General features: G+C 43.6%; 1 protein-coding gene across 1 annotated transcript; it reads left to right on the top strand.

Moving 5' to 3' along the window:
• Positions 1-883: 883 nt before the first annotated feature.
• Positions 884-16,300, top strand: LOC144167290 (uncharacterized). The gene is made up of 5 exons (XM_077696608.1): positions 884-1,009; positions 5,640-5,988; positions 8,691-8,923; positions 11,753-12,194; positions 15,949-16,300. Exons 1-5 carry the CDS (start codon positions 946-948, stop codon positions 16,049-16,051), a joined length of 1,191 nt encoding a protein of 396 aa, XP_077552734.1. The 5' UTR covers positions 884-945; the 3' UTR covers positions 16,052-16,300.
• Positions 16,301-17,164: the final 864 nt, after the last annotated feature.

Here is a 17,164-nt window from a genome sequence, read left to right as displayed (position 1 = left end):
TTTTGCGGGTACGTCCGACGTATCTTTAAGAAATGCTGCGGGTACGTCCGACGTACTTTTAGACACAGCGTTAAACTAATGCTTTACACTTCGGCAACGTCGTCTACTTCAATGTTACTTCAGGATCCAACGTATATTTCCTAAAGCCTTTTTAGCTTTGGCCCGAAGATGTTACTCTGTGTTTCATTGCAATTATAAACACACCTTGGTATTTTGCTCGTCCTAGTATTTCGCTATTTTCCCGAATTACTTTGAATGAATTTTACTAAAACCTCTTCAATTCAACTTTGTGCGAGTAAAGAAACACCTAAAGGCGGATGGGGATTTTAAAAGGCTTTCCCGGGTGTTATAAACGTTTCATATCATTCTCAACACGCAAGAATGACAAAGTTCTCTGCACGCCAAGTGGCTCCAGGCAGCGCTCTCCAAGCTCGAGTTGGACGACGCCGGGTGCTCCTCACGAGACGCACGCTCACATGAGCTGGGCGTTTTTCTTGGTTTTTTGCCAGCTCCTCACATGGCTCAAGCCTACCAGCAAGACTGGACGAAGCTGGGCGTTCCTCACGAGGCGCACGCCCACGAGTGCTCTGTATTCCTATTTTGTTTTTTGTTTTTTGCGAAATGGCGCCAGACCAAGCTAAAGCTTAAACCTCTCTGGTCTTATAAAACATAACGCTGCAGTTGCACCTAGCTCTGCGCAAGGCGGAACTGAGAATAGTTTACATTGCGCCGTTACAACCTCCCCACAAGCATTGCTCCGCTTCGCGTCCTTACGCAGCGAAACTTTATCAGATAGCAAACGAGCCAACCACCGGTGGAAAAGTTATCTTTCAAGACGGACGTTGCCGCACTATAAAAGGGACACAATTTCCCAACGGCACATGTGACGCGTGGAACGACTAGCTGAAGTGAGGATAGCCCATCGCTCCGCTTCTTCACGTTGTAATGGAGCTAGCAGCGTGTTTATTACGCTGGCTGTTGGCGACCGCTACGGTGGCTTCTGCAGAAGGTGAGTTGCTGTTCTCCGGCATTCTTGTGTGCATTGTGCAAGTTTAGAGGCTTTAACCGCTTTTTGCACGGGTGTGCACAAGATTGTTAAAAATAACATAAGCCGTGTTTATTTAAAATAAAAACACAGCAAATATCACTTATGTATTCATGTTTTGCCTCACATAAGCCTAACGTTTGGTTTTTGCTCAGCAATCTTCACAAGGATGAACATTTTCACCAGACTTAGAAGTGTATAGCTCCTTTTCTTGTATAAGCGTCTGGTTCAACAACTTTCATAACTTTGCCCGGGCGGCTGACCCGAGGGAAAAGCAGGCAGACAGACAGACCAGAATGTGCGCGCTTAAGCAGCCAAACAGACTATCGTCTTTAAAGATAGAGGTAACCCAAAAGAGACAGCTGACGCCAGTGGTGTCGTGTACAGCACGCCCCGGCTATGCTCGCCTCTTGTTGTGTGGTTGTGGAAAGCCTAAAGAGCAAAGGTCGTGTTTCGTTATCGGACTTCGAATGGCACCGCCTTCCTTTCCCCCCCTTTGGCCGCGGCGGCCGCTTTTCTGATGGAGGCGAAAAGCAAAAACGCCCGTGTGTACGAGATTTCGGCGCACGTTAAAGATCCCCAGGTGGTCAAAATTAATCCGGAGCCCTCCACTACGGCGCGCCTCATCGCCTGCGTTGCGTCGGCGCGTTAAACCCCCACAATCAATCAATCAATCAATCAATCCTTTCCCCCCTTTCCTCGCTCTATTTTGCGTGGTCGGCAAGAGCCCGCCCGGCGCGTCTGGAGTTTCGTTGTCGGGCTTGAAAATTTGCGGGTGTTCGGCCATGCGGGGGCAGTGGTGGATTAAATAGCTTAAGGGGATGGCTTGTTATGAAAAACAAACGCGTGCTGTTGGTGTTGAAGGGCTTGGGGGCAAAATTGCGTTTTTGTTCTTTTGGAGACGGGCCTCATCTGTCTGATGAGACAGCTGAAGCAATTTTGCGAAGTTTCGCCAGTGTCTTTCTGAGACCCTCGAAACTCCAAGTAGGAAGCAGGACGAAATGGAGAATGAGAACGAAGCCGAGCGGTATCCGCCATCAAAGCATGACTCGACTATCTACGGGAAAGCCCCAATAAAAGAGCACTAGCCACTTCCCAAGTCCGGCAGCCACTGCCAACACTACCCGTTACAGACTACAGGGTTGCGACATGAAAACAAAGTTCGTTCCCACCAAATGTCGACTTTCTTTCCCCGTCACAAAGAACGAAAGGTGTTTTAAAATTGACTACAGGAAGTGAACAGCAGAGCGAAATTTTTGTTTAGCAGACGAATGATTTTTTTATGTCTTATATCCACTACTGTCCTTTTCTAGTTAAAACATCTTTGCACACGAGTTTTCGTGAAGTATGTCTTCTACTTCATTACATGCACGCCGGGGAAAAAAGACCTGTTGTCACCCCGGCGTCAATATATTGGCCATCTCTCCGAGATGAAACTATAAGCGCTATTGAGGAAAAACATGACACTTCTCAGTTTCATAATTGTACGTAATTATTCGGAAAGTTTAGAAACAAATTTGTGAACCCAAAAGAATCCCGGGTATCAGGAGGATGTGACAGAGGCATTAAATCCTTTCCGTCTTTACAGCTAGTTTAGGTCCTTAATTTCGAAAACGGCCCTACCATAAAACTTCTACGGCGCGTAAAAACTGCCTTTGCGCAATTCCAAGCCCCCAGGTAGTTTTCGACAAGGTATTTATAAACTGGTCAGGCAGGCAGGGCCCGGAGATGTCCGAGACATTTAGGTTGCAGAAATATAACAAAGAGCTAGTGTTATTAACGAGCGTTATAAGCATCGTGACTGTGTAATGCCTTGGTGTGAATACAACAAACCAGTACAGTGAAACCCAAATTGAAATCCAATTGTTTCTGTCTATTCGCTGAAGTTCGATAAAAATTTTAAGAATGCATACATGGTCATACGTTACAAGCATAAGCAAAAGCCTGCTTTATACTTGGACTCGCAGAACTGGTTGTTGGAAATTATTAAACGCACTCGTAACGGGTCCTACATGGCGCCGTCCTAGGTTACACTTTGCTATGGTTAACCTTGACTGGCAGGCTTTATCCGTAGTTAGACATGTTCTCTAAGCACTTAGTTACATGGCTGGAAAGAGGATAAAATGGATGACCGCTAGCGCAAGGACCACTATGTATATCCTGATCCTGCAATGAAACGCTGTCCTCTCCTGATAGTGCCTCGTTGTGGCAATGCGACCGCGTGCGTGCACAGTTTTGTTATCAGTATGTGCGCGGGCACAACCCCGTGACCTCCGCGATAAAAACACAGGGGCTGGCGTTCAAAGTTTAACAATACAGAACGGAAGAGCAGTTTCCCAAAGGATTACACAGTGAATTTCTTTTCAGTCATGTAGGGCTACCCGTCGTTGTCAGCAGAAACATTCATTAAACACAGCTCAAGAAATTCAAAGAATTATCTACTTACGCTTAGCATTTTTATGCCGCTTGTCGGGACCGTAAGTTTACAGCCAGCTACAGCTATGGGTAGCGAAAGGCGTTGGATTATTTTAGTATTTTTAGTTTTCTTTTGTTTCCTTTCCCCAGTGACGAAAATGTATACCATTATAGCGATGAATTAACGTTACTTCGGTAACCATGTTTGTTTTTTCGAGGATCACAGACAAACAGCAGAGTTCCCTGTTCACGCTATTTCTTGTACGTATTTCTAACGCTCTTTTGTAAACTATTTTTCTTTATTCTTCGGTTTATGCGGGGCATGTATACGATGCATTATTTTAATTTTGTCAAATGTTTTTTTATAATGCTACATTTTTATTTTTCCTTTTTTTTAGTTTTTCAAAATTCTGTCCCACCAATTATCCACATTTGCGCTATTATAACGATTGAAGGTGTTACTTTCGGCAAATTCGCATTATTGCGGAAATTAAGGGCGTTACACAGACCTCGCTGTGGGGCACTCGGGAAAGAATTCCCGGCAAATAAACAAATCTTAATTCCAGTGGGCCCACGCGACTGCCAGGGATAAGTGAAACAAACAAAAAATCACAATTCCGCATTTAATGACTAACGAAAGCATAATCCTCAAATTTCAATTGTTTCATTTCATTTCATTTCATTAATTTTACTCTCAGGGCAGTTCGGGCGTTACATAGAGGATTAGGGTAAAAAAAGCAATGTACAGTCTTTGTCAAAATTTTGTGGGCCACGCCGGAAACGCGCAGGCAGCAAAAAATTCAATGAACAAGCTTACGTCCCGAGAGAGGCTGAAAATATTTATGCAAGAAAGGTAGAAAAAACACATTTCTTTCTCACTGCTTAAAGTATTTTTGTCACAGTTAAAGATAAAGCCGTTTTTTTTTTATTCTTTGTGGTCAAGAAGGCTTAGGATTGGCCCACAAACTTTTGACAAAGCGTTTACATAATACACAATGGAGAGGTCAATAAAAATAATTGGCAAGTGCAGACTCGAATTTTTCCAGTTCTTTTGTAGAAACGATGCCGGCAGAAAGGCTGTTCCACTCCACACAGGTTTTCAGGAGGAATGATCGAAAATAAAGTTTGCTGTCGCTGCTCGGCACACCTATTTTAATGGCGGTCAAAGCGAGAAGAAATGTATGCAGGGGGGCTAAAAAGAGATTGTTTTAGAATTTCGTTGCAAAACATTTTAAGGAAGAGCCACAATAGTGAAGATAATTATCCCAGCGGATAATAACAAACTGTGGCTGGGTAACACGAACCATTAAGCTTTTAAGAATGATGTATTTAGGGCGGTGGCGTCAGCAGGAGGTTGTCTGGGAAAGCTCGGGTCAGTCTTCCAGATCTCAATATCTTCTCGAAGTGACAGTGCCGCGTCTCATTGCGCCATCCTTCAACGTTTCTTTCAGTAGGTGAGGCGGTTCTCTATAAATGCTCCCCTGCACGTGCTGCAATATTGAAGCGAAGCCTTGTACGCCACAGTGATGGCGTCCGGTCCCCGGGATAACTCGCTACAGGAAAGGCAGCTTTACACAAGCCCCTCAAGAAACAACTGCTTCCCTTGGTCAGAACCGAACCCAGGTTCTTCGCGCTATGAAGCCGACGTCTGTCTGAATGTGCCATTCCGACACAGTTGGAACGGTGTGCAATTTTACAGGGAATATGAAAGCTCAAGAAGCAGACGCTACCGAAGCAAACGACTCGGAACCGTTCCAGGATGAACCTCACATCTGCAAACAAGCTGTGTCGCGTCACGGTGGTAGAACCCTTAGCCGTGTTCAAAAATTCCCAAAGCCATAATGTTTAACGACGTGTAAAGGCTATACGGGTAAAGTCTGCGAAGCAAACAGGAACTTGTAAATGAGAAAACTTCTTGATCTAATAAAGGCAGTCGTCCTGTCTGCCTTTTTCTTTGTCAATGTCATTTTTTCGCTGCTAATATGTTGCCAAGTCAACACCAAATAGCACAACTTTCAGGCTTAACCTGAAAGGGACGGTGTCGTGGTAAGCTTAAGTCTGCATCGTCGTGTTTGCTCGAGCTTAGTGTCTTCTATCCTGGTATAATTAATTTTCCGCGTCTACAGTGGCGTGAGCAACAGTTTAATCTTTCGTTGCTCTTCTCTCCACACTTTTTCAGTCACCTCGTGCAAGCACCACGACACACTGTTCGACATTGGACTAGCGAAGGTGCTCAACTCAACGCAGTTCAGCGCGCTCGCAGTCGATGAAATCTGGGAAACATTCGGTGGTTTCTACAAGGCCCACGTCTGGCTCCATTCTGGAGCTCTCTACGGACTCCGAAACCTTCGGAGGGCTGTGCGGAACCACATTTCGGCCGAAGACAACGGTGTTCACGTGGTACTCCAAGTGGAAGGAGGCCCCGTCCACGTGACCTACCAAGGACGCGTAAGGTCGGCCTTACAATCCCCCAGAATCATGGTCGACGTCTACATTAGTCATCTGGACATCGCCCTATACGCCATGGAGTAAGTGTCATTGTGTTCACTGTTTTAGGAGCGAAGTCCTATAGGGGCTGGAACTATGGGCGCCTCCTGTCGTCGTCGTAGTCGTTATGGTCTCGCCTAATGTAGCCACGGTACTAAAACACGGGGACACTTGTTACCGCCTCGCGCCAGACAGCCTCATGCTTCCAAGGCAAGCGAATTTTACAGAAAGCTGCATACATCTACATCCCCCCCCTCCCAACGGTTTCATCTCCGTTCGCGATGAATTAAAGGCGCCAAGACTACACTTTTACACTGTATGCTTCACCCCTCCCCAGGTTTCACGTTAGTGGAGATGACGCGGGATTTTTTTTTTTTGTTGAGAGGAAAACGGGAAACCAGACAAAACCAAGGGACCGGGCGTTCATAGCAGAAAACAAATGGTGTTTCGAGATGACCACGATCACTTAATGCTTCATCATCTGTATGTCACACATGTCTTGTTCTGCTAAGCGAGTGGGTACATGTTGAATAAACCAGCTAAACAAAAATCCTGCTCAGTGTGGCCTGCACCGTCTTTTATACTTCTTTGGTTCTTCCTAGCCGTTGCTTGTGGTGTGAGCGAACAAAGTGTTCACCGCGCTTGCCTTGGTCAGCAGATGCTGTTTTAGGCTGGGCGAATTTCAAACAACAATATTAAGGGGGACTACGTCAGAACTCAGTTCTCGTCTATTTTGCCCCAAATATTCATACACGTAAATAAATGCCTGTATAAATACATCTCGACATGTTCTCGACTGAAAAAGAATATTTCCCCTCGACTGCATATGAAGTGTACAAGGCCGCAACGCTCTAGAGATACCTCGCTAATATATTTTGTATGGAGGTGCCGGGACGAAAAGAAAAGAACCTGCCAAGAGAAACTCATTTCCATGTTAAAACACTCGCCTGTTAAAAGGGACCTCATAGGGTAACCGCCGGCGTTGTAGAATATAACCATACCTCAGTAAACTCTACTAACATTCTACCACGCTCTTTTCTTCCCTCTTGCGACATCTTGCGGGCACTGGAAGTTACTGCGTGCTGGCTACGCTTAATGGCTGGTCTTATCGTGTACATGTATTCGTACAGCTACCAGTCGAAGCCATTGTTCAAAGGATCCTTCAATTACCCTTCTCGAAATACGGTTACTATCTCAGTGAGATCATGGGTGCGCGAGGACGGTGGTTGCGTCAGCTGTACGCTCAAAAAGACCTAAAATCACTGAGGCTGCAAATCGCTGATTACCGCAGTGTGAGTGCGGACTTCAGCATGAGCAGCTGCCGTAAAGTGTACTTCGAAACAAGCAAAATCAATGTATGTTCCGCTAACCAATTATGTTATATTTTTATCACCATACCTTCAATCTAGCTGTGTCTGGTTTTGCTGTAGTAGTCAATGCATTCATCAGCAGAGCCAACGCAGCAAGTATCTAGAATACGTTGCAAACACGATGCGAAAAAAAGAATGCGGCAACCGCTGTCAAGCTGTTGGTGTTTCGGAGAAACTGCCGTAAATGTTAGGTCATTCTCACACATCTGTAATCGCAATCATAAATTCGGGAAGCTCCTTCTCACCACATCATTCGATGAAAGCTTTGAATTAGTCTTCATCTCTCTCAGGTAGCGTGTTTGGGTACTTAATGACGGAATGGAAATTGATAATTACCTCGTACTTCACACTGCAAGTTGAACCCACCAAAATTTGTGAGCGTGGATTCTGAGAATTTACCCACGGTGAAAGCAAAATAACAACGTCGAAACGTGGTATAATAGTAACTTGACGCCTAAATTATCGCACCTAATGTGTTTAGCAGCTGTTCTCAGGAATAATTCCTCTAATACGTCGCGAAGTAAGGTTTAGTTAAACTGCTACTGCACGTCGGGGGTACTTCGTTTCCGTTTCTTGAGAGCACGCCTTCAGAAGAGAAATTTGGTTTATGTAACGGTGTTTTCCTGTAAGAAGCGTTTGTTTTTGTTTTTAACGGCCGAAATCTTGCTCCGAGCAAATGTTTAGAGATTACGGCAAAAACTCAGAGTCTCACAATCTGGCACCCAAAAGAAAAGATTTGAAACAGGGGAGACCTCTTAAATTATCCTTTTAGTTGCCGTAGTGATGCATAATATACTTCTTTTCCATAATCCGAGTGCTCAGTGCATTTTTCTTCGTTTTCCAGAATCAGCGTGTCTGCGTGAACAAACCATGGTCGCACATCCGAACGTCGCATGCGCGCGCCCTCGTTAGGAGGTTGTGTTCTTAACAGTGATAAGAATGAAAAACCTATCAGTGTAACATCGATTCTGTCTGCCCAAGTTTTATCTGCTTATTCACGTATTACAAACTTTCTCCAGTCCCTTCGTACCAACTGTTTTGTTTCCCAGAATTGGCCAAGAAAACATAGTAAAATTTCGCAACTTTCGGTTCTCTGAAAACTCAATTTCTCGCTCAGCGCCAAAAAAATAGGTGCCTGAAACGTTTAATCAGCGTTCAGTCACAGTTGCTTCAGAGCTGCGCCGACTAAGTATCAGAAGTTCCTTTCAAAAAGTGCATTTGTTTTCAAAGCTCTTCTTCCCAATTATTCGTTTCACCGTCTGTTTCACCAGGATTAGGCAACGATGTGGTATTCTGTTTCCCAACCTTCTTAGTGCTTGAGCACTTCAGGGGTTGACGCTAACTAGCGGTATTTCTTTTCACTTGAAACGCAGGCCCTTCCCCGCAAGGCTTCAACTTAAGATTTTCTCATCAAGAAACAGTCGGGCCCGCGTTTCGGTCGACACACTGGGCTCGTCAAGCTTGATTTTCGACATTGGGAGGAGATTGTCGCAGAAATCTCTCGAGCGCGAAGTCTCCAATACGGTCGGACCAGTGCTGCTCAACATGTCCAACCAGTTTCTCGGCATGGTGGAGCTGTACGCCAAGAATGGAACTAAGATCGGAGGTGGGTTCTTCTATACATTTTATAACTCGTAGCCTTCTTTGCTGAGTACCCTCCACAGCCAGGACCGTGTAACCCCGTGCATGTCGAGGATAATGGAAATTACGCGGAAGTTTCCTCTGTTATTATTATAATAGCGTAAATGGAGGAAATTGGTCATACAATCGAAATTGGTCAAAGAAAATGTTGAAAAACCAGAAATGAAAATATAAAAATTACAAACAAAAGCGGTTCGTGTAACGCCCTGAATTTCTAAAATAATTCGGACTTATCGGAAGTTGTGCCCGTAATCGTTTTAATAGCGTAAGTGCAGATAATCGGTCGAACGAAATTTTGAAAAACTAAAAACGAAGAAAAATATGAAAAGATTACTGAAAATGAAGAACCTTGTAACGCCCTGCATTTTAACAGGATTGCAGATTTCACGGAAGTTCCACTTGTTCATTATAATACCGTAAATGCAGAGGATTGGTCGAACAAAATGTTGAAAACCTAAAAATAAAATACATAAAAACACGAAAAATGGCGAACCATGTAACAGCCCCCATTTCCACAAAAATGCAGATATCGCGGAAGTTCCACCGGTTACTTTAAAAAAAATGGGAAAAAATGTAGAAACCACTAACGCCCTGGATTTAGACAATAACGCAGATTTCACAGAAGTTGCACATATAACTGTTATGGTAGCGTAAATGCAGGTAATTTATAAACCAGAATTTTCAAAGACTAAAAAAGGTAAGAATATTATAAAAATACGAAAAATTGCGAGACGTGTAACTCCCTCTATTCCCACAATAATGCAGATTTTGCGGAATTTCTACCTGTAAACGTTACAATACAGTAAATGGATATGATTCGTCAGACGGGATTTAGAACAACGAAAACATTTCGGGAAAGAACTCACACTCAAAACAAGCAGCATGAGAATTCTACGCATTAGTATACAATTCTCTGAATATCTGCAGATTTGTTTTCATGCGCAGCTTTATTCAGCCCCCTTTGCAAAATTTCTGATCTTCACTGTATCCCGGCCCGAGGATGGATAGCGATGCGCCTAGTTGCTGAAACAGGCGATAGGTGTGGGGGGAGGGTGTGTGCAGGCATTTCACATTTCGAGCCCACGTTAAAGTACGAGAGGCACAGGTCATACTTTGTATTTCAATAATGTTTCAAGCAGCCTGCAAATGAACTTGACAACCTTCACACTGGGAAAATTCCGCAACAAGAGCACACGTCAGCCAAGTAGAATCCTGTCTTCAAAAAAAAAAAAAAAAAGAGCCATGTATAGATGGTTCCAACTGCGCCGTAAAGCATTGTCTGTTCTCTGCTAGTGATGCTACAAATGTCGTACCAGAGCATTACTAGGTTCCTGGGTTTAAGGTAACTGTACGATAGAGAAGTCACATTGAAAAACATAGTTACATTGAAAAACAGAACAATATTTATTCTAGCGTTTCGACCGGGGGCCGGTCTTTTTCAAAGATGTCTTTTTAAAAAATACTTGCTTCCGGTCGAAATGTTAGAATAAATTTTGTTATGTTTTTCAATGCGACTTCTCTATCGTATGTGTATGTAAATATATATATATATATATATATATATATATATATATATATATATATATATATATATTCTGGCGAGGTTTATTGGCAGGACGGCAGCAAGGCGTTGAAACGCAGAGAGGCTCAGCTGAGTCCGAAGGGGTTCTCCCGTGCGCGCTCAGCTCTCGTGACAACAGACTGGTGATGACGATCTTGAGTCTTGCCATGATGATGATGCAGGTCGCAAGAGGTAATACGCTCCGCTGGCTGTTCTTCCAACTTCACCGCTGTGTAGCTGCGCTGGTAGCGTTACGTCGATGGTGGTTAGTCTTCCTCGTTACAATATATATACATATATATATATGTATATATCGAATCACAATTGGAAATGAGGGATTCGTAGAAATAACACAGAAATAAGGGATGGCAGCCAAGAAAACCTCGGAAAGCAAAGGGGAGGTTGTGGTAGGTCATTGAAACAGATAAAGAATTTGGAAAGAAAGAAAGAAAGAAAGCGGAGAAAAAATGCCCGCCAGGTGGGATCCGAACCCACGACCTCCAGAATACCGGTCTGGTGCGATAATCACTACGCTACCGGCGGACCGATTCCCCCCCCCCCCCTTCTTTCTGGGCTATTTAGGTCAATGTAATTTTTTTCCCCGTGCTTAGGGGTGGTAGCCAGCGCCACTCTGACTTCTCGGGGTGAAGGGGACCTTCTTTTAATTCCCGCTATAGACCAAAGCGGGAAAAAGATTAACACGCTCTGAGGGTAGCGCCAAGTGCTCGCTGCAACTTTCACCTGGCAGAAATTAGGTTTTTGGCGTTTATACGACTCAGAAGTGCGTAATATTATGTCTTGCAACCGAATCTTTTTTTCCATTCGCGCATGGCCACTTCACTGGTAGACAAAATAGCTGATAAATCTCAATGGTTCTAGCTACTGCTAAGCGGCGTAATAGCACCGTACATTCTGACGATGCCCTCTTCGCCTTTGGAACACTTTTTACTTTGTATGCACGCTATATCAAATTCCCGGTGAACCACACGCCCATAGTTGTATAGCCTGTTTAGATCAACATTTGTTTTCCATCTTTGCTACGGGATTCATCCTGACATTACGATACTTCCGATTTTGTAAAGCTTAAGTAGTCACTAGTTTTTTGCGCGCTTTGCGGCATACAATACGGAAAAATTTCTCAATGCTGTTAATTCATTATTTTTCTATGGTTTATTAAAACATTCCTGCTTAAAACTTGTGAATTTTGCGGCTGTTCTTTTGGCATTGTTTCAGATGTTATGAAACCGCGGCTTGAACCTGAGTTCGAGTCATCTTTTCTCGTGAACATCATAGAAAGCCGATTTCGTCATCAAGACTTGGGACCAGAGATCTTCGAACCGGTTGTGTGGGAGAATACGAGCGCACTGGGCATTTTTCACCTCTGTGCCCGACGCGTCATTCTCGGCGCTGGCCTTGATCCCTTGATAATCGCAGACGTACCCGACGCTACCTTTGGAGAACAAGTACTCCAGATATCCAACGTGTCGGTCGAAGGACTCGCCAATGTGCGTCGAGGTGGTGATAACTTCGATAAGATTGAGCAGTGTGGTCTCGTTGCTCTGGTAGCGCTAACATTTGAGAAGGTCAAAGTGCAAATCAACGGCACCAAGTTTTGGATGCCAATCACGGTGGACGTGGACATCGAAGCCTTCGAAGTTCTCCTCAATGTCACAGAGTGAGTACCAACCTTTTCTAAGGATAGGAATTCTGTGTTATACCGACAAACTACTGGAACCATTCAATTAGATGGGCACTAAAATTACAGGTAAATATCGTTTAGTTACCGCAACAGGCTGGTTTATAAAAATGTCAAGCCATCTCTCCGGTTTTTTCAATCCATTTACTTGCGTTGAAACGAACGAAGCACGTGTGAAAGGATCAAGTCCCCGCGCTGTCCTCCCTGCTGACTGGGTAACGCCGACTTATGACGAGAGTGTTATGTCCACAAGTGCACGTTTTGTTGTTTTAGCATGTTAGCTTTTACAACATGTGTGTAGACAAACAAAAAGTCAATATTACCCATGTAGTGGGCAACAAATATTATTATGAGGTGCCGAAATGGCATTAAATCATATTTACAACCAGCGTGTCGCCACTGTGGTAGCGAGTGCGGCGACGAAAAATGTATTGTGGTGAGTTGTCGGTGTCGATAAACTTTCTGCGCGGTCGTCGATCAAGTGACGCCAGTACTTGATCGCGTGCACGAGAAAGCAGCTTCTGTTTATAGAAAATCCAAGAAAGTTACAACGTACCGCTTACATGTTTTCGACGAACTTACTGCTTCACATCTCCACCGCTGGCTGTCCTTTCTTTCAAGGAAGAGAGCGGGTTACGTTAAACTCGAATTATAAAATCATAAACCTGTGACGGCAGTGCCCTCTGCCCCGACTCTTCCAAGAGCCAGTTCGCCTCACCCACTCTTCGGCCTATCCGGAGTTTTTCTCCGTCTTCCGGGGATTTTGAATCCGTCACAACATAAGGTGCACAGTAGGATGTTCACCACCAATGAGAAATAAGATATTAGTTCAGAGTACCACTAAGTGGTAGTATTATGGTTTTCATGCATTCGTTATGTTTTATAATACCACCCCAAACAAGGCGAAAATTTCACTTAGTTGTCCGTTTAAGGTGTGCCATTACATGTGTCAGTGCAGGTTTCATCTCAAATTTTTTCTTGGATGCCCGAAATGTCCACTCGGTCGAATATAAAGCACATTTTGCCGCAAAAATACTGATATCTAAGCCCACAAACAGAAGGCGTTACACCGTTTACTTGATGATTATCCAGCGAACCTCTTATAAAATATTCCACCGTTAATTACGTGTTGGTGTCCAGTGGTAGCACGAAACCTGCAAGTTTGACCACATAGATTCTGATATACCCGTACACGTTGCTTCATGGTTAGTAATCAGAGTACTCATGTGATTTTTATGCGAGACCGTGAAGTCTGTAATCGTATATTCCAAAGCAAGCTTTGAAGAACTGTGTTTGAACTTCAATGCAGTGTTGTTAAATTACAGTAACTATCCTTCAGACGCCTAAATACTTATATGAGATGCTTTTACTCAGAGCCTTCCTCTCGGTGTGAGCAAAACTTTACATAGTGGATCCACAGATTATAGTTTAGCGCCTGTTTATGGTTAAGCAACGCAGGAATTTCTTTCCGAAGCGTTACAATGACTCTAAGTGCACCATCTTGGCTAGCCATGCAAAGTAAAAGCAAAGTAGGCATCTCGTGACACATTGGCCACAACATATAAACGCCTGTACAGCGTTTTTACTATATATTGAGATTGGTGTACACATGTGGCCCATTAACTAGCAGTTCATTGCACGCAATTTATCTGTCCGATACGTCTCACTGTCAGCGGCCTCCTTGAATTTTTTGAACATTTACAGTTCGGTGGGCTAAAACCAGAGACAGCGTCGCGTTGGATGAAACGCATGGTATTTCTGAAGCATTAAACTTTACAACAGTGGGATCTGCGCAGAAGAGTATCTTTTAAGAGTAGGCTTGGCAGGCTACGATGCTGTTCACGCAAAAAAATTGCATTTGTACACAGCTTCCGGGCATGTTAGATACTTCTTGGTGAACTCGCAAACTATCTAAATATAACTTTTATATTGCGACTTAAATCTGAGCCCACGCTCGAAGGGACTGGCGTTCGAAGAATTGCTAGTGAGAATGCATAGCATTGTTCCTATAGAACATACTAGTGGTAGCTGCGGAACACGACATATAACCCTACCAGGGAGTACCGACCTGTCCCACATAATTATAAAACACGCCTCCCAGTAATGGCAGTTACGTTATAAAAGTATTCTTGCATTCTTTATCCACGGTAGAGCTGAAATCGCGCTCTGCTAATTATGGCCAAAACTTTCTTCTGGAAGTACCGGCAATGCCCAACGTGATCCGTAAATCATCACAACTTGGTATCTCTTAGCGTTTTCTTGCCAAAACACCTTAGGGGCCAGGAGCTGCTAGCTTGTTTTTATAAGGTATGCCATCATCTTATCGTTTCTATGATACAAAATGAAGTCTAACACCCACACCACCGTACTGGTGTTCCAGAAACGTAAATAACAGCGTGCCGGTGAAATCCCAATTTCTTGGATTTAAAAAGACAAGCCTAAAAGATGAGATATGATCTTGTATTGCACTGAATGTCTGCAATGTCACAAGACAGTAAACAATAAGCGCATTAACCTCTGAATTTTGATAACTGGGTCGAGATCACAAAGCCCTGATTTGGGATTTTTTGCAACATATCTGATCCTAGACTTCCACCAGAAAGCTAATGTAACTAAAACATACCCAGCTTTCTCGCTCAAAATTCCGACCTTTCAGGAACCTAGCAAAACCACTTCACGAAAGTAATATTTGGCATAAAGCAAGGAGTCAACGTGAAGATGAAAATACTAAAAGAATATTCCAGGATTGTGAATATATTGTGTGTAATTCTATGTCAAATCTTACTCCCCATTCATTTCTAAGGGACAGTTTCCATGGCTCAGGAACCTAGTCGCGCTATGTGCGAGACTTGAAACTGCGCACAAAGCACGTTTTCTCCCCCAATGTTAGCTGCGCAACATAACTTTACATTTCGCTGAAGAACTACGGAGAAATCGCTCTTGAAAGGACTGCCATGAGCGGGAAAGCTGCACATGGTTAGCCTATTGCAATTATAAATACTCCAGAAATACGCCCATTTACACTACCCTAAATCGTTGTCACTTGAGTATCCAGTGAGCCTTTTCTTCGACATGACATTTCACGTGCAAGGTAATATTAAGGTAGCTTACGTTTCATCAAGTAGTTTGGTCAATGTTAGTACCAAGACAGTGCTCGGCACCAGCGTTGCTTTTTTCGGTGTCGTCATTCGTTCCGCTGCCTCCTTTCACCTGGCACGCTTGGTGGAATCACGTACTCACGGAACGTTGTTTTTTGATCAGGGGGCTTCCAGCAAACCCTACTCAAAACTAATTCCTCAGGAAATGTAACTAGCTACGTTATAAGTCATACTTTCTTAATAGCAGGGATTGTTTTCTTCTCGTGCACTACATTGGGAGCCATGAAGCATTTCAAGTAAGGGTATGCCGTTATAACAAGGCAGCACTGAAGGTACCCGTTAGCAGCACGCAAAAGAAGTCGGGCCGTATTGTTGCGGTTTCACCCAATTCTGCTCCACCAATCGACTCTACAAATCGAACAAAAGACATTTTTTCAACTGCCTGTGAGTGCTCACAAAAGGGTGTTGCGCTGAAATTTATATCTGGCGAACTGTCACTTCGATACATGTGAGCGTATGCAACGAACGTTTAGCAAATGCGTTTATCTATGCCGCATCCTGGTTGCACAAAAAAATCGACTGAAGGGACCAAAACCAGAATGTAAGCACTCAACACTTCCGCATTACCGTTTCAGGAACAACAAGACCCTGAGCATCGACTCGTACGTGCTAAACTTCCCGGTTCCTGTTAAATGGGAAGCCAAAGTACTTACACCACTAATTGGATGGGAAATTTGAAGCATCAGTGGCTTGAAAGGCAGGACTCTTTCTTCAGAAGAAACGAACCAGCTCGAGGATATATCACGGGATTTCGTCCAGCGTGCCTTGGTTAAAGTGCAGAAGTTCATCACTGATCTTGCGGCGTACATGCCTTGGGAGGATTCCATCATCGACGCATACCGTAGATACAACCCCGAAGACAGCAGGTAGAAAGCGACGAAGCGCTCGCTTGTCGCATTTGTGGAATTTTAATTGTCCGGGACACAACGGCAATGACTGATGCTTACAGCGCAAAACGTGACTTGTTGATTTACTCAGTGCGATCGATAGTTTTTTCTGCTAAGAAATAACCTCTTTGTCAATATTTCCATATTTGGTTGAACTTACCTTTTGGTGTTAAGCGGTGGTTTCAACATGCCTAAAAGAATATGACTATGAACACACTTTTTACGTCTCCAGAGGGCTGCTTGCTTAGGATTCTTAATAACTCATCAGCAGATAACTCGATACAAGTATATTTTCAAGGAAATTAATAGTAACTACTATATTTTTGTATGAATTAGCTGCATAAGAAGAAATTTGAACAACTCAGTTCAAGAAAACGCAAGTTCGGCAGTTTTAAGCACTACACCATCAATGCCCTAAAATGGTTATTCATGAAATGAAACTACAATTCGAACTGTTATCATAGGGCTAAATATTGAATTGAGAATGAAAGCATCAAAGCAAGCTCACGGTTTTTTTATTAATTTACGGCTCACCAGACATCAACCCTACAAACGTTGTCGTAGTCTTCGTCTTCCAGAGTTGACTTTTTGACTTAAGTTTGTGTACCGCATAAAAGTAACTTTGTCACAGCACTAGTGGGCTAATAACAACATCATGAATTTTTTCCGAAGGTACAGAGTGGCAAGCTTTCTCGCCAAACAAACATGATCTTACGGGATCTTGAATTCTTCCACTGTACCAGCCAGTCGACAGCGTTCACGGAATATTGTAAATAAAAATGTCTGATATCAACGCTCAGTGCCTCACCGAGTGTACCTATTGTTTTAAATGAAATCACAATACATCCTTTGCGTGCTCCGGCCCCAACACCAAAATACCTTTCGAAGGTTTTGAAGTACATCT

Source organism: Haemaphysalis longicornis, unplaced genomic scaffold (genome assembly GCF_048455015.1).
Source record: "Haemaphysalis longicornis isolate Haplotype H1 unplaced genomic scaffold, Haemaphysalis longicornis Haplotype H1 scaffold_2, whole genome shotgun sequence".
Lineage (NCBI taxonomy): Eukaryota > Metazoa > Arthropoda > Arachnida > Ixodida > Ixodidae > Haemaphysalis > Haemaphysalis longicornis.
The sequence above is the reverse complement of the archived record's forward strand: the minus strand, read 5'-3'. Positions and strand labels throughout refer to the sequence as shown.

Coding starts and splice junctions, on each gene's coding strand:
- LOC144167290 (XM_077696608.1), top strand. CDS start 946: ATGGAGCTAGCAGCGTGTTTATTACGCTGGCTGTTGGCGACCGCTACG. Junction 5,989..8,690: donor ATCGCCCTATACGCCATGGA/GTAAGTGTCATT, acceptor CTTGAAACGCAG/GCCCTTCCCCGCAAGGCTTC. Junction 12,195..15,948: donor GTTCTCCTCAATGTCACAGA/GTGAGTACCAAC, acceptor TTACCGTTTCAG/GAACAACAAGACCCTGAGCA.